Here is a 25784-nt window from a genome sequence, read left to right as displayed (position 1 = left end):
TGAAAAGCTGCACTCATTTGATAAAGGAAGTGAACTGTATTGATTGACTGATTTAAACTGTTTAATCATAGTTTAAACTGTTTAACTCAGAGGACCGTATCAAGTGAAATGCATACATCCGTGTATGAAAAGATATTAAAATAACCGACTTGCACGTATTTTGTCCCCAGGTCTCATTAAAGGCAAGGAATATGATAATGCAGTGCAACATACGTCCATAGTAAGCGTTCCTGCAAATTTAAAACTCATGATATAAGAAATTGATATAAAATTGAGAATGGAAATGGGGAATATGTCAAAGAGACAACAACCCGACCAAAGAGCAGACAACAGCCGAAGGCCACCAATGGGTCTTCAATGCAGCGAGAAAATCCCGCACCCGGAGGTGGTCCTCAGCTGGCCCCTAAATAAAATTGTGTGCTAGTTCAGTGCAAATGGACGTCATACTCAACTCCAAAACATATAAATGAACTAAAATTAAAAAAAACATACTGACTAACAAAGGCCAGAGGCTCCTGACTTGGTACAGGTGCAAAAATGCGGCGGGGTTAATGATGTTTTGTGAGATCTCAACCCTCCCCTATACCTCTAGCCAATGTAGAATAAAGAAACATATACATAAAATAAGGAGATGTGGTATGGTTGCCAACAAGACAACTATCCACAAGAGGCAGAAGAGTCCTAATGACGTATATTTAAGTAACAATAGACCACGTACATGTACGGCCAGAAAGGAGAAAAATCCATACCGTAAAGTAAGCTATGAAAGTACCTGAGAAACTTTTCAAACGAAAACAAACATGGCATTATTTATAAACCAAAAATTAAATGGTTGAACGCTTAATTATCCGCAAATTGTGTCACCTTTTCATCTTTTGAACTCTTCCAGAGTTAAGAAACGAATTTTTTCGTCTGAATGTTTACCTTCTCTAAAAAACCCGCGGGAGAGGACGTCACTAATGTTGTTAAAACTTATGTCCAATCTCTTTTGCTACTTTTGCAAATAAAATATATTTGAACTAAACTAAAACCCCGCGAAAAAACAAGTATGAACATGATGAATTGGTACGTTCTAAGGGAACTACCATATGATTTTTATGGGGGGGGGGGGGGGGGGGGGGGGGGGCTAGGATGGAAAATTTTGTCCTGCATTTTTTTTAGTTGTAATCTCTGTCCTGCCTTTTTATTTTTCACTCTATTCTGTCCTGCCTTTTTTTTCTTCGTTCATCCTAGCCCCAGCCCCCCCTCCCCCCCATAAAAATCAAATGGTAGCTCCCTAAATTCCTACGACATTCATTCAGGAATACTTTGTAACGAAATTTTCTTTATGTTAAAGCTGTTGTTCAAGTTTTGTGCAAAATTTATTATCCATACAATATTACGATAATAGTTATTTGCCTCATATTAATATATATATATTTTATGTCTCTGATATGAACTACTGTTATTGTTACATCGTATCGACAAGATCAAGAACGCATTGGATAGGTAAAAATAAGTTTAAATATAAAGAAGTATTTACTAAATTAAATAAATACACAAACAAATATAAATAGAGAAAAATGAGGTCCATACCTCCTATCGCCTGTGGTCGGGTTTTCATTTTGTGTACCCTAACCAGGCGAAGGTTCTTGAGACCAATTCCATTCTTTCCGAATCGTTGTGATATAATGTTTTTGCATAATATAACATTTTATATTATATTTGTGAAAAATGCACTGTTAACATGGTTTAGTGTGAACATTTCCCCCGAGATAACATGTAAACGATTTACCATTTAAAATTTCCTGCCGTTGGAATTAATACATTTTTTTAGGAATTATTCGAAAATGCCTGTCCATAAAAATTATCAATTTGATGTACATTTAGGCATACATTTGAGAAGAAAGATTCGAATGAGGTGTGTCTTCTCAGGGAGGTTTTTTAAGTTCGAAAAGACTGCATGACATCTGTGGTTTACTAAAACAGTGCATATAATTATATGAAAATTTGTCAACAGCAGACATGAAAGGTTTATGATATCTATGTAAATATATAAATACATAAAATAGATACTTACAGACTTCTGTTATCTCTCCTGTTCTGTTCCTGTTCCTGGTGCCGTTACAATCACGACAAGAACAATACACAAATAGAATATTGAATCGTCGCTCCTAATCTTTGAATAACATTTGAAACGGACCTTTCCTCCATGTACTGACACATTTATTAAGATAGAGCCAAATGCACACGCTGTGGATCTATTATGTAATTTCCGTCGTTTGTTCGTCATTATCTATCGTGCGAAATTTTACAGTCGGATGTTTATTAGGTTTATATGATGGCCACGGTATGTGGTAATCAAAATATGATATGGGTAATTAGCATAGGATAACTAATCATTTTTGTAGAATGTAAAAAGAATCATAATATTTCATATTACACTTCTCTTTTTCGTTTAGTTCCTACAATTAAAAATCAAGTTTTGAGGTATCCATCTTCTTTCTCAAACATGTAGTTTTATACTACGTCAATCATCAGAATTTCATGAGGCAGCAAACGTTTTGCGTCCTATTAGGAATGAATAAATATTACACTTTCAGTGTACCCTAAAATAGAGGACCACCATGTCTTAGTTTATGTTCTACTAGTAGTATCGAAGTTTTAAACATACCAATTCTTAAATTATTTTTTTTTTAAAGCAACATCTCTTTTTCCATAGAAAAACAAAGGATATGGGGTATCAATCCATGACACAAAATCAGTATAAGAACAGCAATAAAAAACACACAAAAAGCAACGGAACAGCGCTTTAATTGCTGTATTTAATCTCAAAGTCACATTGAGACCTTCAACACGGAGCAAAAAGGCTCTCACCTCACTGCGAGTGTAAGACGGCCCTTAGCACCAGCAAGAGCGAAATATTTTGCAAAAAGAACTTGAATAGAATTCGTAAGATGTTACACCACCAAATTGGGCACGGTCAAAAAGGAAAGTAGCTAGTACATATTTAAAACAAAGTAGTTCTTACGTATAGGTGTAAACATCAAACTATGCGAAACAATTTTTGGTAAGTTATATAGATATCAAATGAAAGGTGAAGGACTGGTGATCCTTGTAGAATACATTTGACTGATGATTACAAATGATACAAATAGTTATGAATGAATTCTATAAAATTGAGGGCGTACATTGCCTATTACTCATATATGAAGTACCTGGTTTGGTTTATCCAAAGTTTAGGTATAACCAGTACAGTCTGATGTGTAAATAACGGTATACTGATCCCCCATATATATTTGCATGTTGATTTTTTTTCGTTGCCGTCCGGAATACCGGAATACTTGTAGAATTAGCTTATTGTTCCCGCTTTCCGTAAAAAAGGCAATGGCTGTTCCACGATATTATGTCATTGTTCCGGCCAAACAAATAATGAAGGTTAAGAAAACATATTGGTTTATTGGTAATGAAAGCATTTGAAGACTGGTACGATTGAAGTTAGAATAATGTGTCTTGGCAGAGTAAGAGTTTTTTTTTATCTTCTGAATAAACACGTCCACAACCTGGCTCAGCTTGTCTAGTACAAAACGTGTTAATATCATAATAGATATAAGAAGATTTGGTATAAGTGCCAATATGCAACTCTCCATCCAAGTCACAATATATAAAAGTAAACCATTATAGGTTGTCGTTCTGAATATGTATGTAATAGTTACCACTGGACATTAGACATGATGATCGTTCTCATCGTCATCCTAATCAATCTTCATATAAACAATTACGCGAGCACCTTACGGTAAAAAGGTACATAAAAAAGTGGTTTATTCCATCATGGTTATCAATCTGAATAAATATAATTCGCTAATTTCGTTATCCTCTTATAAAATACAAACACTATCATGGGTCGGGAATTATTTATCCGGGTTATTGTTTTATATGTAATTTATAAACCAATAAATGGCGAATTAACGAAAAAATTATATGACAGTACCGAAGCACTTACTACAAAGTTGATTATACATGTACCTGCGGGGGCTTCAAAAGAGCTTTTTACACAAGACAATGAGGACATTTCACTACGAACCTATCTACTGGATTTATTGATAATTTTTTTCTATAGTCCTGGATATGCACGTAATTTTAGCCGCTACACGTTCAGCAAACTAAAAAATCGTCTTTTTTGTCTTAAAATGCTGAAAACTCTTTTAGTCGCGGTTTCGCTATTGAATTCCATTACAATTAATGCACTTTTGATTATAATTTGAAAAAAATATAATTTTTATATATCTATAATATTTACTTAAAAATGGTATTTATAATGATTATATATATAAAGTGAAAACTTTTCTTTATTACGTTAAAGATTTTATTTACAGTGTACATTTTAAACATATGGACGCGATTTTTGGTTTCTTCATCTTTTCGTTTTTAGGGGCCCGAGGTTGTGAATTCAAACCACGCACATGGCAGGTGCATTCAACTACAATCTTAATTGACTATGATTATCAGTTGTCACACCAAAATTCGTAGATTCTCTCTTGGCACTCCGGGTTCCTCCACCATTACAGACTGATCGCCACGAAAAAATCAATAGGGCTGAAAGTTGCGTTGAACACCAATCAATCAATATTTTCGTTTAAGCACCCAGACTCAAGGGTTTGGAGATCGATTGAAAACAAAACCAACCATTTCTAATCACAATGTTTCATAAGCAAAATAAAGCTTTAATTTGAATAAATGGAGGGCAAGGCCCCAACCTACGTTCTCACAAGTACGAGGGTCTGGATGGTTCTTTCATTTCTGTATTCTTCAATTTTTAGACAATTTTTCTCTATTCTTCATATTTTTGTCCATTATTCTCTATTCTGTAAACCACTATCCTCACCCTCAGGTATAGACGAAGTGTCATATATGTGGTCTAGTATTATAAATGTCATCTGCATATATATAATTTTGTAGAAAAAGATAAACGGATGACTTTATGCATTGTTTTGGTGTAAGATCATATATCTTTTCTATAAAATCGATTGATTGTTGGTTGCTTAACGTGCAGTGGCAAAAGTTTCATGCGTGCACGGGACTAGAAGCAATTTTAAAAGAATACATACTTTGGGGAATACCTGTAATAAGGGTAGACCGGGATGAAGGGCGGTAAGCTTTTTACACGGGTTTTAAATTTTACTATTTTGGCGGATAAAGACAAAGCAAGTTACCATATTTCTATTCCCCAGTCACCCTTAAGTGTCTATAAACTGATCAGCAGCACATACCAACTTTTCAGTTGTGAGTGTGACACAGTCGGAGATCTATTCAGATAACACGGTTGTACCATGAAAGTATAATATTGACAATATAATACTTCCATGGATGTACCAAGGATTTTGTATGTCTATACGAAACAAAAATTAAAAAATAACAAGATCATGTATACAAAATAATTACCGAATTATAATGGTCCGATATCGTAAATGACAAGTAGTAGTGGCGAGTAGCGAAGTCTCGCCTGACGATAAACCACGAGATGCCAAATCCTTCTTACTATTAATAAAATACAAATTCTTGGTTGTACCATAGGTGTAACTATTTTCTATTTAGGTAAATTTTTTCTAATTTAAGGATTTTCATTTTTTCACGCATCTTTTGTTCTAACTTACTTTATTCATGATAATTATAATGTTCCCATTTTATATATTTGTTTAAGGATTTGTATAGTAAGGACTTGATTTGTTCTATCAGAAATATATATGAATCGGCAAGCCGGAAGAAAAGTTAATATATCTATTTGTTCGGCAATCCGTTTGCGCATGCACAAATAATCAATATCATCGTTGAGCATTCCGGATGAGGTATCGGATTGCAAATGCGCGTATTGTTGGACGTTTTGAGAATTTGAGCTTGTGTTTTATATCTAATAAAAGACGACTTAAGAGAAAAAGAGAGAATGGTATTGCATGCTTTGTAAACAAATGTCTATACTCATTAGGATGGACTTCATAACTTGGCAATAGCTTGGCATGTAAACTGAGAAGAATAAAGTGTAAAAGCACACCAGAATTGCTGTTTATCCCCTTACTTTTACCTGTATCATTGGAGGCAAAATGCGTAAAAATAAGTCTTGGAAAACGGACAAAGCGAATATACTTTGCTGCATGATTTGAAAGTTCTACTACAACTGCGATCTGTGAACATGCACTGATGACTGCACTGGAAATCTCGAGCTGGAAATAGTATACCAAGCTTAGAGTATAAACCCCCTTTTTAGTTTATTCTGTTTAATTATTTTTTTCCCAATTAGAAAAAAAATATGACATTTTTGCTATTATAAACACAATCTTACTTTAGGGTCAGCTTACATGTACCTTCCCCTTTTCTCTTCTTTTCTATGTGTTTCAAATCATTTAACATTCAGTTTAAAAATTAAAAATCAGAATCATTTGACAATTTCATTGAAACCAAAGAAATGATAAATTCATAATCTTCTAAAGGAATCATATGTTTACATTGAAGCCATAAATCATTTGCCCGACTTTTAACTATCCATGAAATTCATAGGTAAATAAACAGCTGCGCCATGAGCGCATGATACGCCCGTCGTCTTGTGTGTTAATTTTTATGCAACAAGCATAAATAGTTTCTGACATACGGCGTGACATGCGAAAACCCCCTTTTTTTTTACCAAAAAACTCAATATCTCTAAAATAAAATTTTGAATCAAAACCAAAAAGTATACAGATCTTTAGATTAATATAACTAAGAAGTGTGTAAAATTTTAAGCAATAATCATAAATCGTTTTTGAGATACGGCGCGACATGTGAAAACCCCTCTTTTAAAAAAAAAATCAATATCTCAAAAATAAAATTTTATATCAAAACCAAAAAGTATACAGATCTTGAGATTAATATAACTAAGAAGAGTGTAAAATTTTAAGCAATAATCATAAATCGTTTTTGAGATACGGCGCGACATGTGAAAAACCCCTCCCCTTTTTTTTACAAAATACTCAATAACTCAAAAATAAAATTTTGAATCATCACCAAAAAGTATACAGATCTTAAGGTTAATATAACTAAGAAGTGTGTAAAGTTTTAAGCAATAATCATAAACTGTTTTTGAGATACGGCGCGACATGTGAAAAACCCCTCCCCCTTTTTTAACAAAATACTCAATATCTCTAAAATAAAATTTTGAATCATCACTAAAAAGTATACAGATCTTAAGATTAATATAAATAAGAAGTGTGTAAAGTTTTAAGCAATAATCATTAATTGTTTTTGAGATACGGCGCGACATGTGAAAAAAAAACACACACCTGTTTTAGTTACTAAGTCCCGTAACTCAAAAAGATTTAATCCTATTTTCACCAAAAAGTATACAGATCGTTTGACCATCATAAGAAACAACTATGTTAAGTTACATGAAATTTGGATAAGTCATTCTCAAGTTACGGTGCGACATGTTTACGCCGGTCAGACAGACGGACAGACGGACAGACAGACGGACAGACAGACGGACGGACACCGGACATTTGTATATCATAATACGTTCCGTCAAAAATTGACGGGCTTATAAAAATAAAAACTAGAGACATGTTTGGCCCTAAAGTACTATCCTGTCCTAGATGCTGGCTTTCCAGTTTTCCAACAAGCATCTTCCCTATAATATCGTATCATTTCAATACCTTTTTACAAGTAATTTGTGACGAGACCTTTGTACTTGTAACACCGGTTTGTGTTCTGCTAAATTGATAAATTGTTTTACTTTCCGTTCCTTTCTTGGACAATTCTTTGATGCTGTATTATTCTTTTTTATTTTTTATGCATTTTTTGTATCATGCATGCATATATATCCTGCATGTAAAAGAAACAGATATGCCGTAACATGGAATAGCTATACTAGGAATAACTAGTCAGAGCTTAGAACATAGACCCTCTTTTTTTCTCTCTTGTATGAACATTTTTTTTAACATTTCAATATTTTTTATCTATTTAATCCGGACTAAAGGCAGCACGTAGAAACTAGTGTTTAAATTGTAAAATTGTAGTTAAAATACGAAAGCAAGCACAAATGAAGATAAGTTAAACAAAAATCATGAATTTATTACAAATCTTTTAAAACAAATAGAAGAAAGGGTGAGAAAAAAGGGTACCCATGCCCAATCGCCTATTTATCGTGAATAATACTTGAGGGTCTGGGTGGAGTTTACAGAATATAGAATTATGGGGGAAACGCAGAATAACAAACAAAACATATAACATAAAGAGAAAACAAGACCAAAAATATAAAGAATAGAAAATAAAAGGGTGATCAAATAGAGAATAATGAGAAAAATTATAAAGAATAGAAAAAAAAAATGTTTTAAAAATTAAAGAATACAAAACCGATTGAGTCAGAACCATCTATCCAGACCCTTATACTTTTGCAGTTGTCCAATTTTATAAGCGTATTATGTTATTTGAAGGATATAAAATGAAAAGACATTAATAACCTCTAGGAATTGACAAAGATTCAAATAATTTACAACATTCGATTTTTTTTAATTTATGTTATCAAACTAGTGTCGCATATCTATCAGAAGTTGTTAAAATATTACTAATTACACCAAACAAATCGCGGCTTAAAAGCCTTTTATCAATTTTATGTAATGCACGCGTACGTTGATTGTAGGCCCCCTAGTGTTACCACATGTCGAGAAGACTTCAAATGGAAACACAAGATAATTAATTACAAGACGACACGGATCAATAATTTTGTATATGTATGATTACTTGGTATTATTCTCTATGTACGTGCAACGAAGATGACAGACAAGTGGACATTAGAAGGAGGGAGGTTGAAAATAGACGGGAACCGTCTTCCAGTTTCGTATATATGCAACATTCATCACAGTTCAAGAAATTGGAGGTTAGTTTTCTCAGTAAATTAGGTGGGATTAGGGGTGGGGGTCAAGGATACTGGGATCCCCTCATGGAGCGACATTTATGCTTAATACATACTAAACGTTTTACAAGTCTCACCTCTAGCGTTGCCCTGCTCGTGCCCCTTTTGAAATCCTCGATCGATCCGCATCTGCCAATATCAATTTGCATAAATTTTTACGATTGCACTACATAGATTAATATCGATCACTGTATAATAAACAAGAACAACTTTGAATATTACATTTAGATAAATGATAGAGCAGTGACACCCACCTCTTGATTGGAGAATATATTAAATTTCATTTTAAATATAGAAACTCTCTACCCGCCATTATAGACTCAGTTTTATCGATTACCCCCCTTTCAATATCCCTGGATCCGACCCTGAAGACTATACCTTAGCAAATTGTAGGATAAATTTTGAGGTAAATCTAGAGACTGAGGTTATTTAAAAGTTTAAACTTTTAACTGGCTTTTTTGTAACAAGTATCTTAGAATGCTGAAATTATGAATCATAATTGATGTTTTATAAAAGTGTCCTTTCTTATCTCTTTGCAAAAGGTTTTGAAAGTGCAGAAGATTAAAGGTAATATAACTCATAGCCCCATATCGGCATTTTACGTTTCCGGAAATTGGCATTACTTTTCCAGGAAAAAAATATGACGTTTCCGGGAAAAAAAGTTCACATTTCCGGAAAGAAATACCTTATTTTTGCAAGAAAATAGTTACGATTCCTGAAAAAAAAATAATGATAACTTTTCCGGGAAAATAATTAAGGAATACCTGTTGAACGAAAGCAAAGTCATAATAAAATTGTAGCCAACACGTCGTACAAAATCCACAGTAGTACATTCACCATTTAAAAGTTTTGTGGGTTTTTTTCAACAAGGAAGTCCATCTTCTCCTTTTCATATTTTCGAACGGGTGCTTTAATAGATAAAGTTCTCATCTTTACGATAATGTTATTTGCAGTTTTGATAGCACATCGACAAAGACTAAAAGGTTAGGATGGCTAGCGTAAAACTGCTTGTTTAAGTGGAAATTAAAATACTCGGAACCATTGGTTGGCGGAAATCTCGAATTGCCATCTATATAAAATTCCAATATGTAATCTGCAAACTTCATGCATTTATCTTCAGATGGAGCGTCTGTTATTAATTCTACAAATCATTCTTTAACATTATTGTTTGGCAAGTAAGCCAAACCAAAGAAGTGTGTCAGCCATTTAGGAAAAAATCCGAATTTTTGTCCTTGTATAGTCGTAGTCAACTGGTAATATCTTATATATTGTAGATTTAAAATCAGAAACGTTTTTGTATAAAAGTGTACAATAAATAATTATCTAACATATATTCAAATATTTATGATTTAATTCCAGATAAATTTCCGGAAAAGTAATAAATACAATTCTGGAAACGTATACTTTAAGTTTTCGGAAACTTAGTATTGGAACTTTGAAAAATTAGCGGAAACGCAATACGCCCACTCATGTTTTGACAATAGTTCGTCCTTAATTGTAATTAGTGTATTAGAAGTCATTATGTTAAAAATGCGTGCAATGTATCGGTTAGTCTATGAAAAGGAATATACTATGAATTTTAGAGCGAGGGGCTTGATATGTGGTGTGCAGTTGTACAATCATTTGCATATCTTATTTCTACGGCGATTAGATCCGGCTGCTCCTTCATCGTCTATTCTCTCTGAAACATTTGCTTACTTTACATGTTAATGTTTTTGATAAGGTTAGTTTAAGATGAACCATTATTGGTAATACAATGATATTTGGTATCTATAGCTTTATTAGAATTTGCACTTCTCATTTCTCTGGAGATTATATGGGTCCACCTCAACCATGATTCATTAAGTATAAAGCTATTGCATGTGTAGCATGTTAAAGTTTGAGTTTGGATCAGTTTAAGGAGAACCACAGACTAATATGACATTTATGTAAAATGCTGATATCAGAAAGAAGTTGAATTAACTTTTATACCCATCTGCCCATCGTCAATACTTATAATATTCAACTTCTTAAATAATTCAAAAGTTATCTGACGCTTTTAAAACAGTCATATTTGACGCAATTTTAATATGCTTAGGGCAAATTTTTCTACGCACCCATGTAATTTGCTTATGATGAAATGCCACTTAATACTAATATCCCATTTTGTTCTTGCAACAATTTCAATATGCACTAAAAGGGTGCATTGTGCAATCTGAGTCAACTTTTTATGATCAGGAGTTAAGCCACTTTAAAATGTAAATTTTAGGGAAAGTTGTATGACATTTATGAAAAGATTTAAAAGAACAAAAACAAATATAAGACCTCTAGATCTGCTCCTACACAGAAATCACTTCGTCTGTATTGTTGTCTGTTCTTCCACCCATCTCTTCTTTCAACAACCATTTTCATTACATTTTTCTCAGAAACTACTTGGCAAAATGACGTCATAATTGGTCAAGATTTTGACGGGGATGAATTGGAAAGTGTGATTACTTTTATGAACATCTACTTCCTATTTGCTCACACTTTGAGTTACAAGGAGGTATGCTTAGCATGAACATTCCACATCTTTGCAGGACTATTTGCCCAAGGGCACCTTGAATGTGATATAGTTTTCAGAAAATTAAAGTTATGCTTATTGATTTAAACATTTAATTATTTATAGAAAACAAAGACTAGTACAGAACATAATGAAGAGCAAGAATCATTCAAGGAAAACTATCAGAATAAGGATAATAAAGAGGTATGTTGTATTATCTCCATCAAACTTTCAACTCTGTTTGTCTTTTTTAAACCAGGATCTGTCAATATGGTCATGTTTGATGACTAACACATCAATATTACAAATTAACTCATAATATTTAATGAAAGAATTTGTTCGTATCCTAAGATTATTGTAAAGAGTAGTTTGGCAATTTTATTTCATGTTTTTGAGAATGACAAGGGGTTAATTAAGTTGTATCAAAAGGCAATACTTATGCTCTTGAAAAAATGCATCATTGGAAAATTGTCATATGCAGTATGATAGCTACAAGTAAGGTGATTGGTATCGTTTATTGATTAATAGATTGTTGTTTGGTGAATATACAAGATTCCTTTTAAAAAGATGACAGAGTTGAAATATAACTTTATCAGCATAAAAAAGCTTTTTCAGTTAAGGCAACGTAAAAAAAGGGACAGATGTACAGTTTGTAACGTGATATCGAGTTCATGTTTTCTTTGAAAAGAGGATTATATCACTTTTATACTTGGAAAATTATTACTGGTATTGATTCAAATATGTTATGAATGAATATGTGTATGACCCCTCCGTAGCGGTGGGGGCATCAAGTTTTATGTCTGTATGTCCCGTCCGTCCAACCCGAACGTCCCCAAACTTGGTTGTTCTCTAACTTTAGTTTATCTAAACCAAATGATATAAAACTTATACACAATGCTTATTACCACAAAATACATATCAAGCTCGAAATTGGGTGGCGTTACTTTTACCATTCTTGAGTTATGCCCCTTTATAAACATAAAAATTACTGGATTTTTCGCTTCTGTTCTCTAATTTTAGTTTGCCTCAAGCAAAAAAAATAACTCGTTTACACAATGCATACGTATTACCATAAAACACAGATCAAGATAGAAATTGGGTGGCTTCACTTCTATCGTTCTTGTGTTAAGTCCCTTCATTAACATAAAACATTGCTGAATTTTTCGTTTCCGTTCTCTAACTTTAGTTTGCCTCAACCAAATGTGATAAAACTCATATACAATGCTTATTACCACAAAAACAAGTCAGGCTCGAAATTTACTCGCATCACTTTTATTGTTATTGAGTTATGCCCCTTTATAAACATAAAAATCGCCGAATTATTCATTTCAGTTCTCTAACTTTAGTTTGCCTCAACCGAATGTTATAATCAAAAAACAGTCTTAACTACGTGAATCCTGTATCTTAATGTGGAAGTTGACACGTGCATATTTACAAACGGGGGCATTTGTGGCCCATAGACACATTTTCCATTTATTTTTTTTATGAACTGTTTTTTTTTATTATTTAATCTTTCAGATAGCTTTGGTTGAACGAAATAATGGAAACATGTATTTGGGAATATTAGAAGATACAAAGCTAACATTTACAAAGACAATTGTTGGAAAAGTTAAGAAGAGTTTTAAGATGAAAAATTCCAGCTATATCATTAAAAGATCAGATGTCCAAACGATTGATACCAAATAGATTGTAACGAAGACAGTCTTGTGTGAAAATACCCCAGAATTATTCTAACAGATGACCATTGACAAAACATTAAATAAAATGTTCAGGATTATATAAGCAAACCAAAATGACTTTCAAATTGATGTATTTTTTTAAATGTTTGTATGCCATCACATGATAAATCGAAACAATAAGGAAATTGATTTTTGGCCATAAAGCATTACTTTTGTTTTACATGCTTTCTGAACTGTTCCACAAGAATATTTGTGATAAGATAAATTGGATATAATCATAATTGCAATACTTTTGGAATATTTAATAGTATTAAAACTGACAGAGGAAAAAGGTATAATTCATGAACAAAACATTCTTTATCAGTTTGACTGTCATGACTGTAATAAATAAGACCGTTGGAATTTTCTTTTAAATTTTTTTAAGTTTAATCATGTCGAGTACTTTTATAAATGACTATACCATCCTGTTTTTTTTTTATCATGGTTGAAACATTGATGGAATAATTATTTTCTGTTTCCTAAATGTACTTATTTAATTATTTTGTGAATATATTTAATATTATCAAAATTCACAATTATCAAAACATCCTATGTTGCAAAAAAAGATAAACATTTCAAAGGATTTTTAAAATAAAGTTTATTTCATTTATATCATAATAATCATAAAGCAATTTCAATGTAGAATAAATTTATTCTGTGTCTCAACCTTAACATATTTACTGTACTTTCATAATAAATTTATTTTATATATTATTATATAAAACAAAAATCACATTGAATGTAGAATAAATTTATTTTGTGTCTCAGCCTCACCATACAGATAACTTTACTTTCAAAATAAATTTATTCTATATATTATTATAATCATAAATTCTAAATCACTTAGAGTGTAGAATAAATTTATTCTGTGTCTCAGCCTCACCATATAGATTACTGGACTTTTAAAATAATTGTTTTTTATATATAAGTATAATCATAAATCATTTTGAATGTAGAATAAATTTATTCTATGTTTTTCTCGAACTTATAATAGATGTTAAGGCTCTATAAAATAAATTTATTTCATGTTTTATTATAATCATAAATCACATTGAATGTACAATAAATTTATTCTGTATTTTAGCCTCACCATACAGATAACTTTATTTTCAAAATAAATTTATTTCATATAGTCATGCATCACATTAAATGTAGAATAAACTTATTCTGTTTTTTCCGCAAATAATATGCATATAAGGGCTCTATAAAATAAATTTATTTTATAAATTATCATATACAGAAAGCACCATGCATTTAGAATAAATTTATTCTATGTTGCATCCTTTACAGAGAGTTGACTGAAAATGTACAGCTAAGTGTAGAATTCAGTATAAATTTATTTTGAAATGTAACAAATAAATACTAATATAACAGAATTGTCTTTGTTTTTCATCTTTTTTACTCAAATACATGGGTTATAGAATAAATTTATTACATTCTGGTCCAAATTTAGACCTAATTGCACTTGTCAGAAATTAGAGGGAAAAAAGAGGAAAATTGGTTTTTTCCTTTTTTATTCTGCTCCCAGTTTACAAGTCATTTAATAAAACTAATTTTTATCTTATTTTCAAAAAAATCTGGAGGAAATGTTAAAATAAATTACTTCGCTGAGCGCAGCTGGATACGACCGCAGATGTCCAACCCTGAAAAGTTGGGGCCAAAATGGACACAATATTCATGCTTGATACAGGTCTGAATTTGGATTGTAACTTAATTTTTGACACATAATAGGTTTCTGACACAGAATAACTGTAGTCAAAGAACTTCAAATTGGTTATATGATTTGAATTTATATTCATTTTTTGCTTTTGTGCAATACACTATGCTGTTGTGAATTGACCCCCCCCCCCCCTAAAAAAAAAATAATTTTATCCCGGTTTTTTGCTTTTGTGCAATACACTATGCTGTTGAATATAAACCCCCCAAAAAAATATTTGAAGAAATTTTCTTTTACTTTCTGAAATCTGAAATGAGAAAAATTGTCCCCCCTCCAATTTTTTTCACCTCCCCCCTTTCCCTTATTCCCCAAAAAAAAATCTTTCCTTCAAGATATGGTAAGTATCTCAATTCAAATTTCTAATGGAGTTTGCAACCATAATTACCCATTTAAATACATCATAAAAGTTTTAAAATATAAAATGACATACATAGTCATGGCTAAAATTAATATTAATTAATAGTAACTGCTAAAAATAAATTGACAGCTAATCAACTCAAGACAATCATCATTTCTTAATTCATAATTTACAAGCAGTGTAAGGGAGGTAATCAAACAGTATTCTTTTAATTGATTTGGATTACCTCCCTTACACTGCTTTTAAATTGTCTCAATTGTCCTTTAACCAGAAAAACCCTTGTTTTCCCCTAATCACTAATTGGTTTGAGCCATAACCCCCTAAAGTCAATCCTAACCATCCCTTTGTAGTACGGAAACTTGTGGTATAATTACAGAGAGAATCATACACTTTAACACAAAAATGCTTATTTGGGCCCCTTTTTGGCCCCTAATTCCTAAACAGTTGGGACCATAACCCCCTAAATCAATCCCAACCTTCCTTTAGTGGTTATAAACCTTGTGTTAAAATTTTATTGATTTCTATTTACTTATACTAAAGTTATTATCCGGAAACCATCTGTCTTCGGACGACACTGACGACGACGACAACGTGATACATTTTCCAATATACGACCAAAAATTTTTTTTAATTTTTGCAGTCGTATAAAAAATTATTGAGAAACATATGACATCAGTATACATTTGAAATGGCAATAACCTGATCCACACATAACTCTGAAAAACAGAACTGCACATGAAGCAAATCTGTTAAAATGTTTCTCATTCATATAAATGGAACAGTGATATTGGAAATTCCAAGAACTATTCTGATTAAAAAATACAAAGAAATTAAGCAAAACTACTCAGCTGTATTTTGTATGAAATAGTTTGAAAACCAGCTATTCTCACATAAGAAATGCATAAGAATAATAACAGATGGGTCAAGCCAAGGACTTTTAAATCAGTATTTGCAGCTTTTAATCATCTGACAAGAAGAAGTAAGAGTTATTACTTGGGTCAGAATAATGTATCCTAGTAGCTATAGGGTGTTGTCGTCTATCTATGTTACTGACTAAGTCTGTAATAGTTGCTGCTGGACATTCAATCAATCAAGGAAGTTTGCACAGAAAAAAATGTTTCATGCAGCTTTTACAAATTGCAAGCAATAATAAGTTTTGTATGTATGTGGTAGAAATCAAATGTTTTATCTGGGAGGTTACAAAATGTATTAAAAAAAGTGCATTTTGTTGAAAGTGTATAAAGGCCTTAATATTTTTGGAATAACAAATAGTGTTGAATGTAAAAAAAAGTTCAGATTGAAGACTTCAGAATTTAGACAGTACTCCTGCTAAAAATAATTATTCATATAAAATTTAAAGAAACTTTGGAAATAAACTTGATTACTTAAAAAAATTACACCATATTTTGTTTATACATCTTTTACATGTATATTGTTGTCCATCAATGATTAAATAATCTTTTTGTATGACAACTGTGACTTTACTGTTCCCATGTTCGCATGACAGGTGATGCATGCAAAGCAGGAGACACTCATCATGTCGACGCACCCAATCTCCCTCCTTTGGAAGTTCTTTAGATTCTGGGAGTTTCTGTTTGTTACCTTGATATGTCTCTTCCTTATCAAGTTAATAGATTTGTACATCAGCTAACAGCTCGCCTTTATTCATAGTGACAAAGCATTATTGAATTTGCAATTATCTTAGTACAAATCCTTACAGTTCTGTATTTTACAAAGAGTACATACCATAACCACACATGTAGGAATCAAACCCAGCTTCATGTGGAAACTCTGCTTCCACTGCAATATACAATAAATATCATTACACTGCATATAATTTACATCATTTTAAACTAAATTAGATCATACTTAAAATCTTTCAACAATGAACAATAATTAACCCAAACAGTTATGGAACTTAAGTGCTTTCATTTAATATTACATCGATGAAATGCAGAAGTATCTGACATAGCAAAATTAACAGACTAAACTGCATATATTGACATTCACCCTTACCATGCATGCAGGTACTATAACATGGCGGTACTATCCTGATTATGTTTTTTTGCTCCAATGGCTCTCCATCCTTTTGGAGGTCAACTGTATATGTATTTCGAAATTAAGGAATGTTCCCTCGGCCTATGGCTATTTATTAAGTTTATTAATGTTTCTCAAGTTAAAGATGCAGTTTGAGCCCAAATATGAACTTTGAAAATTGAAATCAGATTAAACATGTTTTTCTGGAGTGGTGTTTTTCCTACTGTGTGTGGCCCACGCAGTACGGAGGCCTAAAACTTAAAATAAAACAGTGTAAACGTGAGTGCATATAACTTGTGATTGTATTTATTATTATAATACGTTTATGGAAAAACTACTTTCAGTTCCAGATCAAGGTGAAGCTAAAAATCAGGGAAAATAAAACAAGAGTGCACAGGCTGAAATGTCTCGCCTGTTTTACTTATCATTGAATTTATGTTGAAAGTCTGTAACATGAAGGTTTTACTACAAGTATCACATAAACTTAACATTATCAATGTTCTATGATAATGAGGTCATGGTCAGATGAACCAGGCCAGACAGACATGTACACCTTACAATCATTCCATACACCAAATATAGTTGACCTGTTGCTTATATATAGTATTTGAAAAAACTGACAAAATTATGAAAACTTATCATTGACCAATGAACGATGAAAATGAGGTCAAGGTCAGATGATACCCGCCAGACAAACATTCACAACTTACAATTGTTCCATATACAAAACATACATGACATAGCTGACCTATTGCTTTTAGTATTTGAAAAACTGACAAAAACACAAAATCCTAACATTGACTAATGAACCATGAAAATGAGGTCAAGGTCAGATGATAACAGCTAGACCAACATGTACATATTACATTCATTCCATACACCAAATAGAGTTGACCTATTGCTTTTAGTACTTGAAAAACAGACCAAAACACAAAAATTTAACATTGACCAATGAACCATGAAAATGAGGTCAAGGTCATATGAAACCTGCTAGACTGACATGTACCCCTTACAATCATTCCATACACTACATTTATTTAATCTACTGCTTATAGTGTCTGAGAAACGGACCTAAACATGTAACTTTAACCTTGATAACTGATCCAAGAAATGAGGTAGAGGTCAGGTGAACCCTGTCTGACAGACATTTAGGTATTGTAAGGAACCCATATACCAAATATAGTTATCCTACTACTCATAATAAGTAAGAAATTCACATGACAAAAAAAAACATAATTTAGGCTGTGTTAGGATATACACCTAAGGCGGCTGTAGGTACCTGTGGGTACCCGTGGTTTGATATTTTGATATACATGTATAAAATATCAAAACCATAGGTACCAAAAGGTACCTAATGGTAACCGTAGGCCGCCTCAGGCATATATCCAAACACAGCCTTATTTTCAAGCAGTCACTGAACCATGAAAATGAGGTCAAGGACAATGGACATATGACAGACGGAAACTTTGTAACATAAGATATCTGCATACAAGGTATGAAGCATGCAGTTCTTCTAGCTTGTGAAATATAGCCTTATACAAATAGTAATACCTATGTCTCCCATACTGCGACTTTCATCGCAGGTGAGACAAAAACCTGATTTTTTGTTAAAATGTTTTTTTATAGACTGCCATACCTAGATCACTTTAACTAGACCCAAGCACTTTTGTGGGTTCACTGGGGTCCACTCTACATGCAGTCTACAGGAAGATACATCTATTAGCATCCCTGGGAATTCCAGATCAAGAAATAGGAAGAAAAATCATCAAAATTGATGCTTTTTACATCAGATGATCAACTTTATTTTACATTTTTATCCCAACACAATGCAATCAGATATTAAAATAAGCAACCATACATAAGCACAGCCAAAGCTTTTGAAATAACTTACTATAATGTTCACAACCAGGTCCCAGTGCTATGCTTGGTGTGTGTATCACATATTGTTGTCCTTTCTGGCTATCACAAAAACAAAAACAATGTTTGTTTACTTTTAATGATTTGTAAAGAGATTCCTAGTTTCTAATACAAGCAAAGACATGCATGTTTAGTATGTAATCTGTAATTTGGAAATAAATAAAAATGTAGTTTGTACATCAGCAATACATGTATTATGAACAGATGTATTTAATAAAAAACAACAAGATCTACCATATCAACACTTAACTTTTCTTTTAAGAGGTGTAGAATGAATTAAAAACAAACTGTCCCATCAATACTTTTTGTTACATTAATAATACTGAATACTTTTCTGTTTTTCCCACTTCTTTTTCTCTGACAGTATGATTTTATCTGTCCACTTATTATCACCCCCAGTTTTTGGTGGGGTTTGTGTTGCTTAGTCTTTAGTTTTCTATGTTGTGTCATCTGTACTTTTATTTGACTGTTTGTCTTTTTATTTTTGGCCATGACGTTGTCAGTTTGTTTTCGATCTATGAGTTTGACTGTCCCTCTGGTATCTTTCGTCCCTCTTTTATTATCAATGGATATATCTATATTTTTTTGGTAGTTGTTTAGAGATTGTAGCAAGCATAAGATCAACTAGTAAATATATCAAAATTTTACTGTTACCTGTGAAATGCCTCATACAAGCTGCCTAGTGCTGTTGATTGCAGTAAACCAGTATTTTCTAATGGCTGTCAAAGAGAGTTATATAATAATTATAATTATAAAGCAAAGTATGATTTGAAGTATTAAATGAAAATCTGTTCTAAAATCTAAAATTTTTATATAGAAAATAGGTCTGGCATGAAACAGATGATTTTTTTATTTCAAACAATCAAAAAATAATGCATGTACAAAATGTTGTCAAGTAGAAATGTTTTAACAGGAAAACAAAGGATATGGGGTATCCATCCATGCCACAAAATCAGTATATGCACAGCAAAAAATACACAAAAAGCAAAGGAACAGAAATTTTTTTGCTGTTATTCATCTCAAAGTAACAGTGAGGCATTCTTAAGTATATATACTACAGAATTTTCATCATACATGTAACATGTCTTGTGTGGTCTAAGATATCAGAAAATTTGCTTTTTGTGAATTTTCTATATTCCAACAAAAAATTGCAAAAAACATATACAGTACCATTAATTTTCATAAAGCTGCAAATATTTATCCACTTTCATACCACATAATGTTCTGCTATCCTTTTTCAAGAATTACAGCTCTTTTCATAATGCTAGCAAGACAAAGGTTTGTTTGGCTTGCTTGCTTTGTTAGTATCAGTGTTTGCTCAAGCACTGTAATTAAGATTGACATCTGAAAACAACATAAAAAGGTGGATCTAAACTTGTATACATTATATTTAAATTTGATTGGACATTATCAAATAATCAAATTTACCTATACACAGGTTTAACTCCGCCTACCTTTATTGTTTATAGATGTCAATCTTAATTACAATGCTTGAGCAAACATTTATACAAACAAAGCAAGCAAGTCAAACAAAACTTTGTCTTGCTAGCATTATGAAAAGAGCTCAACAAGTGCATATTGTTACTTTTTATGGGGAAAAAATAATATCAGCCTAAATGGATATAAATTTGGTAGCCATAAAAATTGATTATTTTTCAAATAATTTTAAATAGAAGCAAGACACAAACAATATTCAACATATTATATACTTATTGTTGCAACAGATCATATCTGGCACTTAACCTAACATACAGGTACATTATTGAGTGTATATCATAAACAAAATTTAAATAATGACTTACTTTTCTCAGGAAATTTGTTATGTGTTTTGTATCAATTATAACTGGAAATAATTTGTGTATTTCTGATTTAAACTCTTTATAACTACCTGAAAAATAAAAAGATAATAGATCTGGAAAGAAAAGATATTGTGTATAATTGTAATAACTATTTCAATTGTCCTGTGTTAAAACCCCAAAATGATAACAGGAATAACCAATAATATCAAACAACCAACCACACCAAGCACCAAAAGTATAATATCCATTATGCTTTTGTACATGCACATAATATTCCAGAGTTAAATCAGATTTGTGTGTACACCAACCTCCCTCTTGCTTTATATAGACCATATGTGATTACACTAAAAAAGACAATACAAAAACTAAATGGTTGATATACCAACATGATGACCACTAACTTGAACTAGAAAATAAAAGATAACACATAATTTGAAAAGCAGACTCAAAATGTGTTAACTATTACAGAAAGGTTTCTTCTAAGGTAGCCACAGCTACTCGTTGAATACTGCTGTTCAAGAAAACAAATAAATAGTAGCAAACTGAATTTCATTTTTCAAATGAAATCAAAACTTGATTTGATTGATCATGCATGAAAGTAAGTCTGCTAAACAATTTCCAACAACTAACATTTCATGCAAGCACACAAAACATTTTGTAATGCTTGAAATTAAGAAAACTCTCATTATTTTAAAATTCAAAATTTCTTACAAATATTTTAATCAACAATTAAATCATTTTAATTTTAGTTCTGAATATATCAGATTTTTTCATTGACACAGAAGTACAAATACAGCAAATTTTCTCATTAATTCTTCAAAAACATTTTAAAGCAAGCATCATATAAATAATTCCTTTCATTCATTCGATCGACATAACTTAAAAAGAATCTTAAATGTTGTCTTATTTATATAACAATCCGACATAATAGTTGTGATACAATAATTCATTTATTTAAATCAAATATCAGTCTGATATTTAATACTATATAACAGAACTTACGTGGTAAATATTTGTGAAACTTGTCATAATAAAGAAGTAAGTCCATCAACATATTGTGTCCTAGTATTGGCTGAAATAAAGAGATCTTGATACTATAAAACATAGAAATACACAATGCAAGGAATCTGTAATTAAAAATTTAAGGGGCAAAACTTTTTTCAAAAAGATGGTCTGTTTTCAATAGTTTATTCACATGTAAATATCATCATGAAAGATTAAAAGTTTTCAAAAGTCTTAATTTTTAAGTACAAATTAAAATCCAGTAGTACACTCATCTACATAATCACTACAATCACTATCTTATATATAATAAACTTATAATCTTAAATTAATGTGATGCATAATAATCATTCCCTTAGCAGTGGCGGATCCAGAAACTTTCATAAGGGGGCCCACTGACTGCCAAAGAGGGGGCCTTCTCCAGTCATGCTTCAGTGATTCACTAAAAAATCAGCCAAATTTTCCCACAAAAGGGGGGGCCTGGGCACCCTGACCCCCTTCCCCCTCCCCAAAATCTGCCTCTGCTTAGATATCACTATATCTTAATTATGCATGTAGGGTTCAAAATGCCTATGCTTTAGTCTTTAGTGTTGTCTGTTATAAATATGTGCACACTTTTTGTTTTGATTTGTCTCAATATGGAGTTTCCCTCTTTTTTTTTCTTTCTTAAAATAATAAAATGTTTCAGTATTCTTGTATTTCTAACTATATAACACTTAAATAACAAGTCTTACCTTTTTTGCTTCAGTGAGTAATCTAAACACTCTTGTAAATCCTACTAAACTGTTTTTTAATCTGGAAAATGAAATAACATTTAATATTTATTGTGTTTTCCACAACTTTCCAAAGCACGCTGTTTAGACTTATAGTCTTTAATGTCTTGAAGAAGTAGAGCATGCATTAAACATTGTACATTTTGTTGTGTTGCTTTGTTGCTGTATCATTGACATGGATTCATTTCATTCACTGGGTATTGATTTTTGTGGTTTCATTTGGTACTAATGAATCACAGATTTTTATGTTGAACCAAACACAAAACTCCTACCGTAGAAAGGCTTGTATAGTCCGCGGTTTTATTCTCCAAAATTGGACCTTCCAGACGGGGTGCGGACTATAGAGTACAATAAGCAAGAAATAAGAGAAAAATTTCAATTTCGCGGGCGAAGTGGTTTGTTTACGTTCCGCCATCTTTGTTATTTATATTGTAGAGGGCGCTCTTATCATTTTTCAAACTAATAATTTTAACTCATCCATATTAATAAGTTATTTCTATTCAATATCAAATTAATACTAATAAATATGAAAACTAAACCTTTCATATCAAAATTCTCGTTTCTTTTCAATGCATTGGTTGAAATAAACTGGTATCTGCTTGATTGAAACGATACAAACATAGTGAAAAAGACAACCGTAAACCAGCTTAGAATTTGTAAACTACAAAACGTAATCGGTTATTGTTCGTTCCGTTTTGGTGTTTCATACTGACTAATATGGTTTGTATTAGCTTAAGACCCTTCAAACATTAATGTGATAGATATATTAAAGACTGTTTTACAAAAAGATGGAACTGTTTTACTTTCAAAGTCGTATTATAGTGATATCTGTTATGTACGGATTTCGACTCTCACCGGTTAATTTCTTCTTTTACACGTGCTTTTTAAACTTCCTGTTTAAACATACACAAGTTTCTAAATTGTTTTTTAAGTGAATTAAACTTATTTTAACAATTATGAAGCGTTCTAGAATCATTTACAAGCAGTTTCAGCTTCTGTTTGATGATGGAAAACAGGTTTTTCCAAGAAAATACCGCAAACGACCGCACAGGATTTGAAATTACCGGAGTTTCATTAGACCTTTTCTAACAGTTACAAAAAGTTTTTTTACCTAAAATTTCGTGGGGAGAAGGGGGTGCAGACTATGTACCACTGCGAACTATACAAGCCTTTCTACGGTACATAGGCTATTATATATGCAACAAACTCAAATACACAAGAAAATACCATTTCCCCAAAATCCATGAAAATTTACTATTAATGATTGAATGAATATACAGCATATAAATCTTTTATTTACCACTAAACTAGAGAATTCATTGAACTATATATCTATCAACTTCAACAATGTCACTCGAGCTCAAATTGTTCAAACTGCTTTCAAAAACTCAACTTTTGTAACCAAAATGTATAAAATAAAATAAGGGCTATTCAAATCATATATACATGTATGTAGGAGGGGACAAAGCAAATATTTATTTTAGGGCTTGGTCATTGGTCAATAAAGGTTTTTAAAGCCCCCTTCCTTCTTGCCCACATCCAATTTCATGGATTAACTTTCATCAAAGGTTGCTTACACACAAAACAAATCAAAATTTGATTTACAGAAAAAAAATCAAGAATTTGCAAGAACTTACAATGTAGCTTGCTGTTCTTTTGACTGAACTTCTTCTTTCTCTAATGCTTTTCTCTTCTCTTCACCTATTTTCTCAATTGTTATCTGAAATGAATATTACACTGTTTCAATATATATTCACATTTAACAACATGTTCAACCATTAGGCCCGAGAACACAGTTATTTCGTAGTGCATTTATTTTTAGACAAAATATTCAAATTAAAAAAATCGCACCAGCTCTATCTCAAAAACATTTTTACAGTGTAGTGGACTACTATTGGGACAAATAGTATCAAAATTATAGAAAAGTATACCAGCTCTAACTCAAAATATTGACAATTTTATATTAAGGGGGTCTAAAATTCAGTTTAACAGCTTCAGACATGCTAGTTTTTGACCTTCTTTAACTGGATCAAATCACTACTTAACATAAAGATTCAGCACTCAAATATTTTTAATATGTAATTTGATCCCCTTTCTTAAGGTTTCGAACAAAATATAAATAAATAAATTTGGAAAGTGTATGAAAAAATTTTGCAAGTTATACACTGTCCACACTAGGAACTATATTTGTAGACAACAAAAATCTAAGGATGATAACTGTGTCCTTGGACCATTAATATCTTAAACACATGACAAAGTTGTAATTGGTTTAAATGATTTGTATTAAAATTAACAACACAGACCACATTGTTTTTGGAGGTCATTTGTGTATCTTTCAAACAGAACTTGAAGTCGACAATTAATCAACAGAGTATAGATAGTAATAACTCAGTCCACTCACTCATAAATTGAATAAAACCCAAAAGATTTCAAGTTAATGAGAAAAAGTCTGCTTTTTGATACACTAAATGAAATCATGAATGATTATGACTATTTTGATTTTAAGCAATGTATGTAGTAATTTTTTCTATAGCATATCAAAAGTACAGTTTTTATAATATTCTTATTTTCTATAAGCATTTTTGTATCAGCTATCTTATATTTTATTATAAAATTCTGTCGTTTAAATTTCTTTCTATTCATTTAACATGTTTAATTATGCCTTTTCCCTGTATATGTATAATCCCTACAAAATGATTAACTTTTTCACAACATGAAAATAAGCTTGGTGACCTATAACTTTTATTATATTTTGGTAAATAGCATGATATATGAAACTAAATTTCAGCAAAGTATGATTATTGGTTATCCCACTTTATTATCTGAACACATCATTTATTTCCACAAAAAAACCAATAATCCTATTAATATGATAACAGACTATTTGTTCTTATGAAAATAAATGGATATTTACAGAATCAATTTGTCTGCATTATACATAATTTGAATGACACAAGCTGTAAAATTAATGTGTAAATGTGTCTGTTTGACCAACGAAATTGAAGCTTACAAACAACTTTAAAAG

The 25784-nt window shown here is 31.6% G+C and overlaps 2 protein-coding genes across 2 annotated transcripts in view; one reads left to right on the top strand and one right to left on the bottom strand.

Annotated features, from left to right (window-relative positions):
• The window catches only part of LOC127711661 (poly(A)-specific ribonuclease PNLDC1-like), a 56235-nt gene that overhangs the window by 14309 nt on the left and 16142 nt on the right, over nucleotides 1-25784 (bottom strand). The window contains exons 9-15 of the mRNA XM_052217776.1: nucleotides 24397-24479; nucleotides 22721-22781; nucleotides 21987-22056; nucleotides 20988-21073; nucleotides 19840-19904; nucleotides 19160-19227; nucleotides 16978-17031 (exon numbers count right to left, since the gene is read on the bottom strand). Of these exons, the coding sequence (XP_052073736.1) occupies nucleotides 16978-17031; nucleotides 19160-19227; nucleotides 19840-19904; nucleotides 20988-21073; nucleotides 21987-22056; nucleotides 22721-22781; nucleotides 24397-24479 (487 nt within the window). The remainder of the gene's footprint in view (nucleotides 1-16977; nucleotides 17032-19159; nucleotides 19228-19839; nucleotides 19905-20987; nucleotides 21074-21986; nucleotides 22057-22720; nucleotides 22782-24396; nucleotides 24480-25784) is intronic.
• LOC127711668 (uncharacterized) lies at nucleotides 8522-13622 on the top strand. The gene is made up of 3 exons (XM_052217785.1): nucleotides 8522-8881; nucleotides 11565-11642; nucleotides 12957-13622. Exons 1-3 carry the CDS (start codon nucleotides 8738-8740, stop codon nucleotides 13122-13124), a joined length of 390 nt encoding a protein of 129 aa, XP_052073745.1. The 5' UTR covers nucleotides 8522-8737; the 3' UTR covers nucleotides 13125-13622.

This window comes from Mytilus californianus, unplaced genomic scaffold (assembly GCF_021869535.1).
Source record: "Mytilus californianus isolate M0D057914Y unplaced genomic scaffold, xbMytCali1.0.p SCAF_8, whole genome shotgun sequence".
Classification (NCBI taxonomy): domain Eukaryota; kingdom Metazoa; phylum Mollusca; class Bivalvia; order Mytilida; family Mytilidae; genus Mytilus; species Mytilus californianus.
This window is presented reverse-complemented; position numbering and strand designations above follow the sequence as displayed.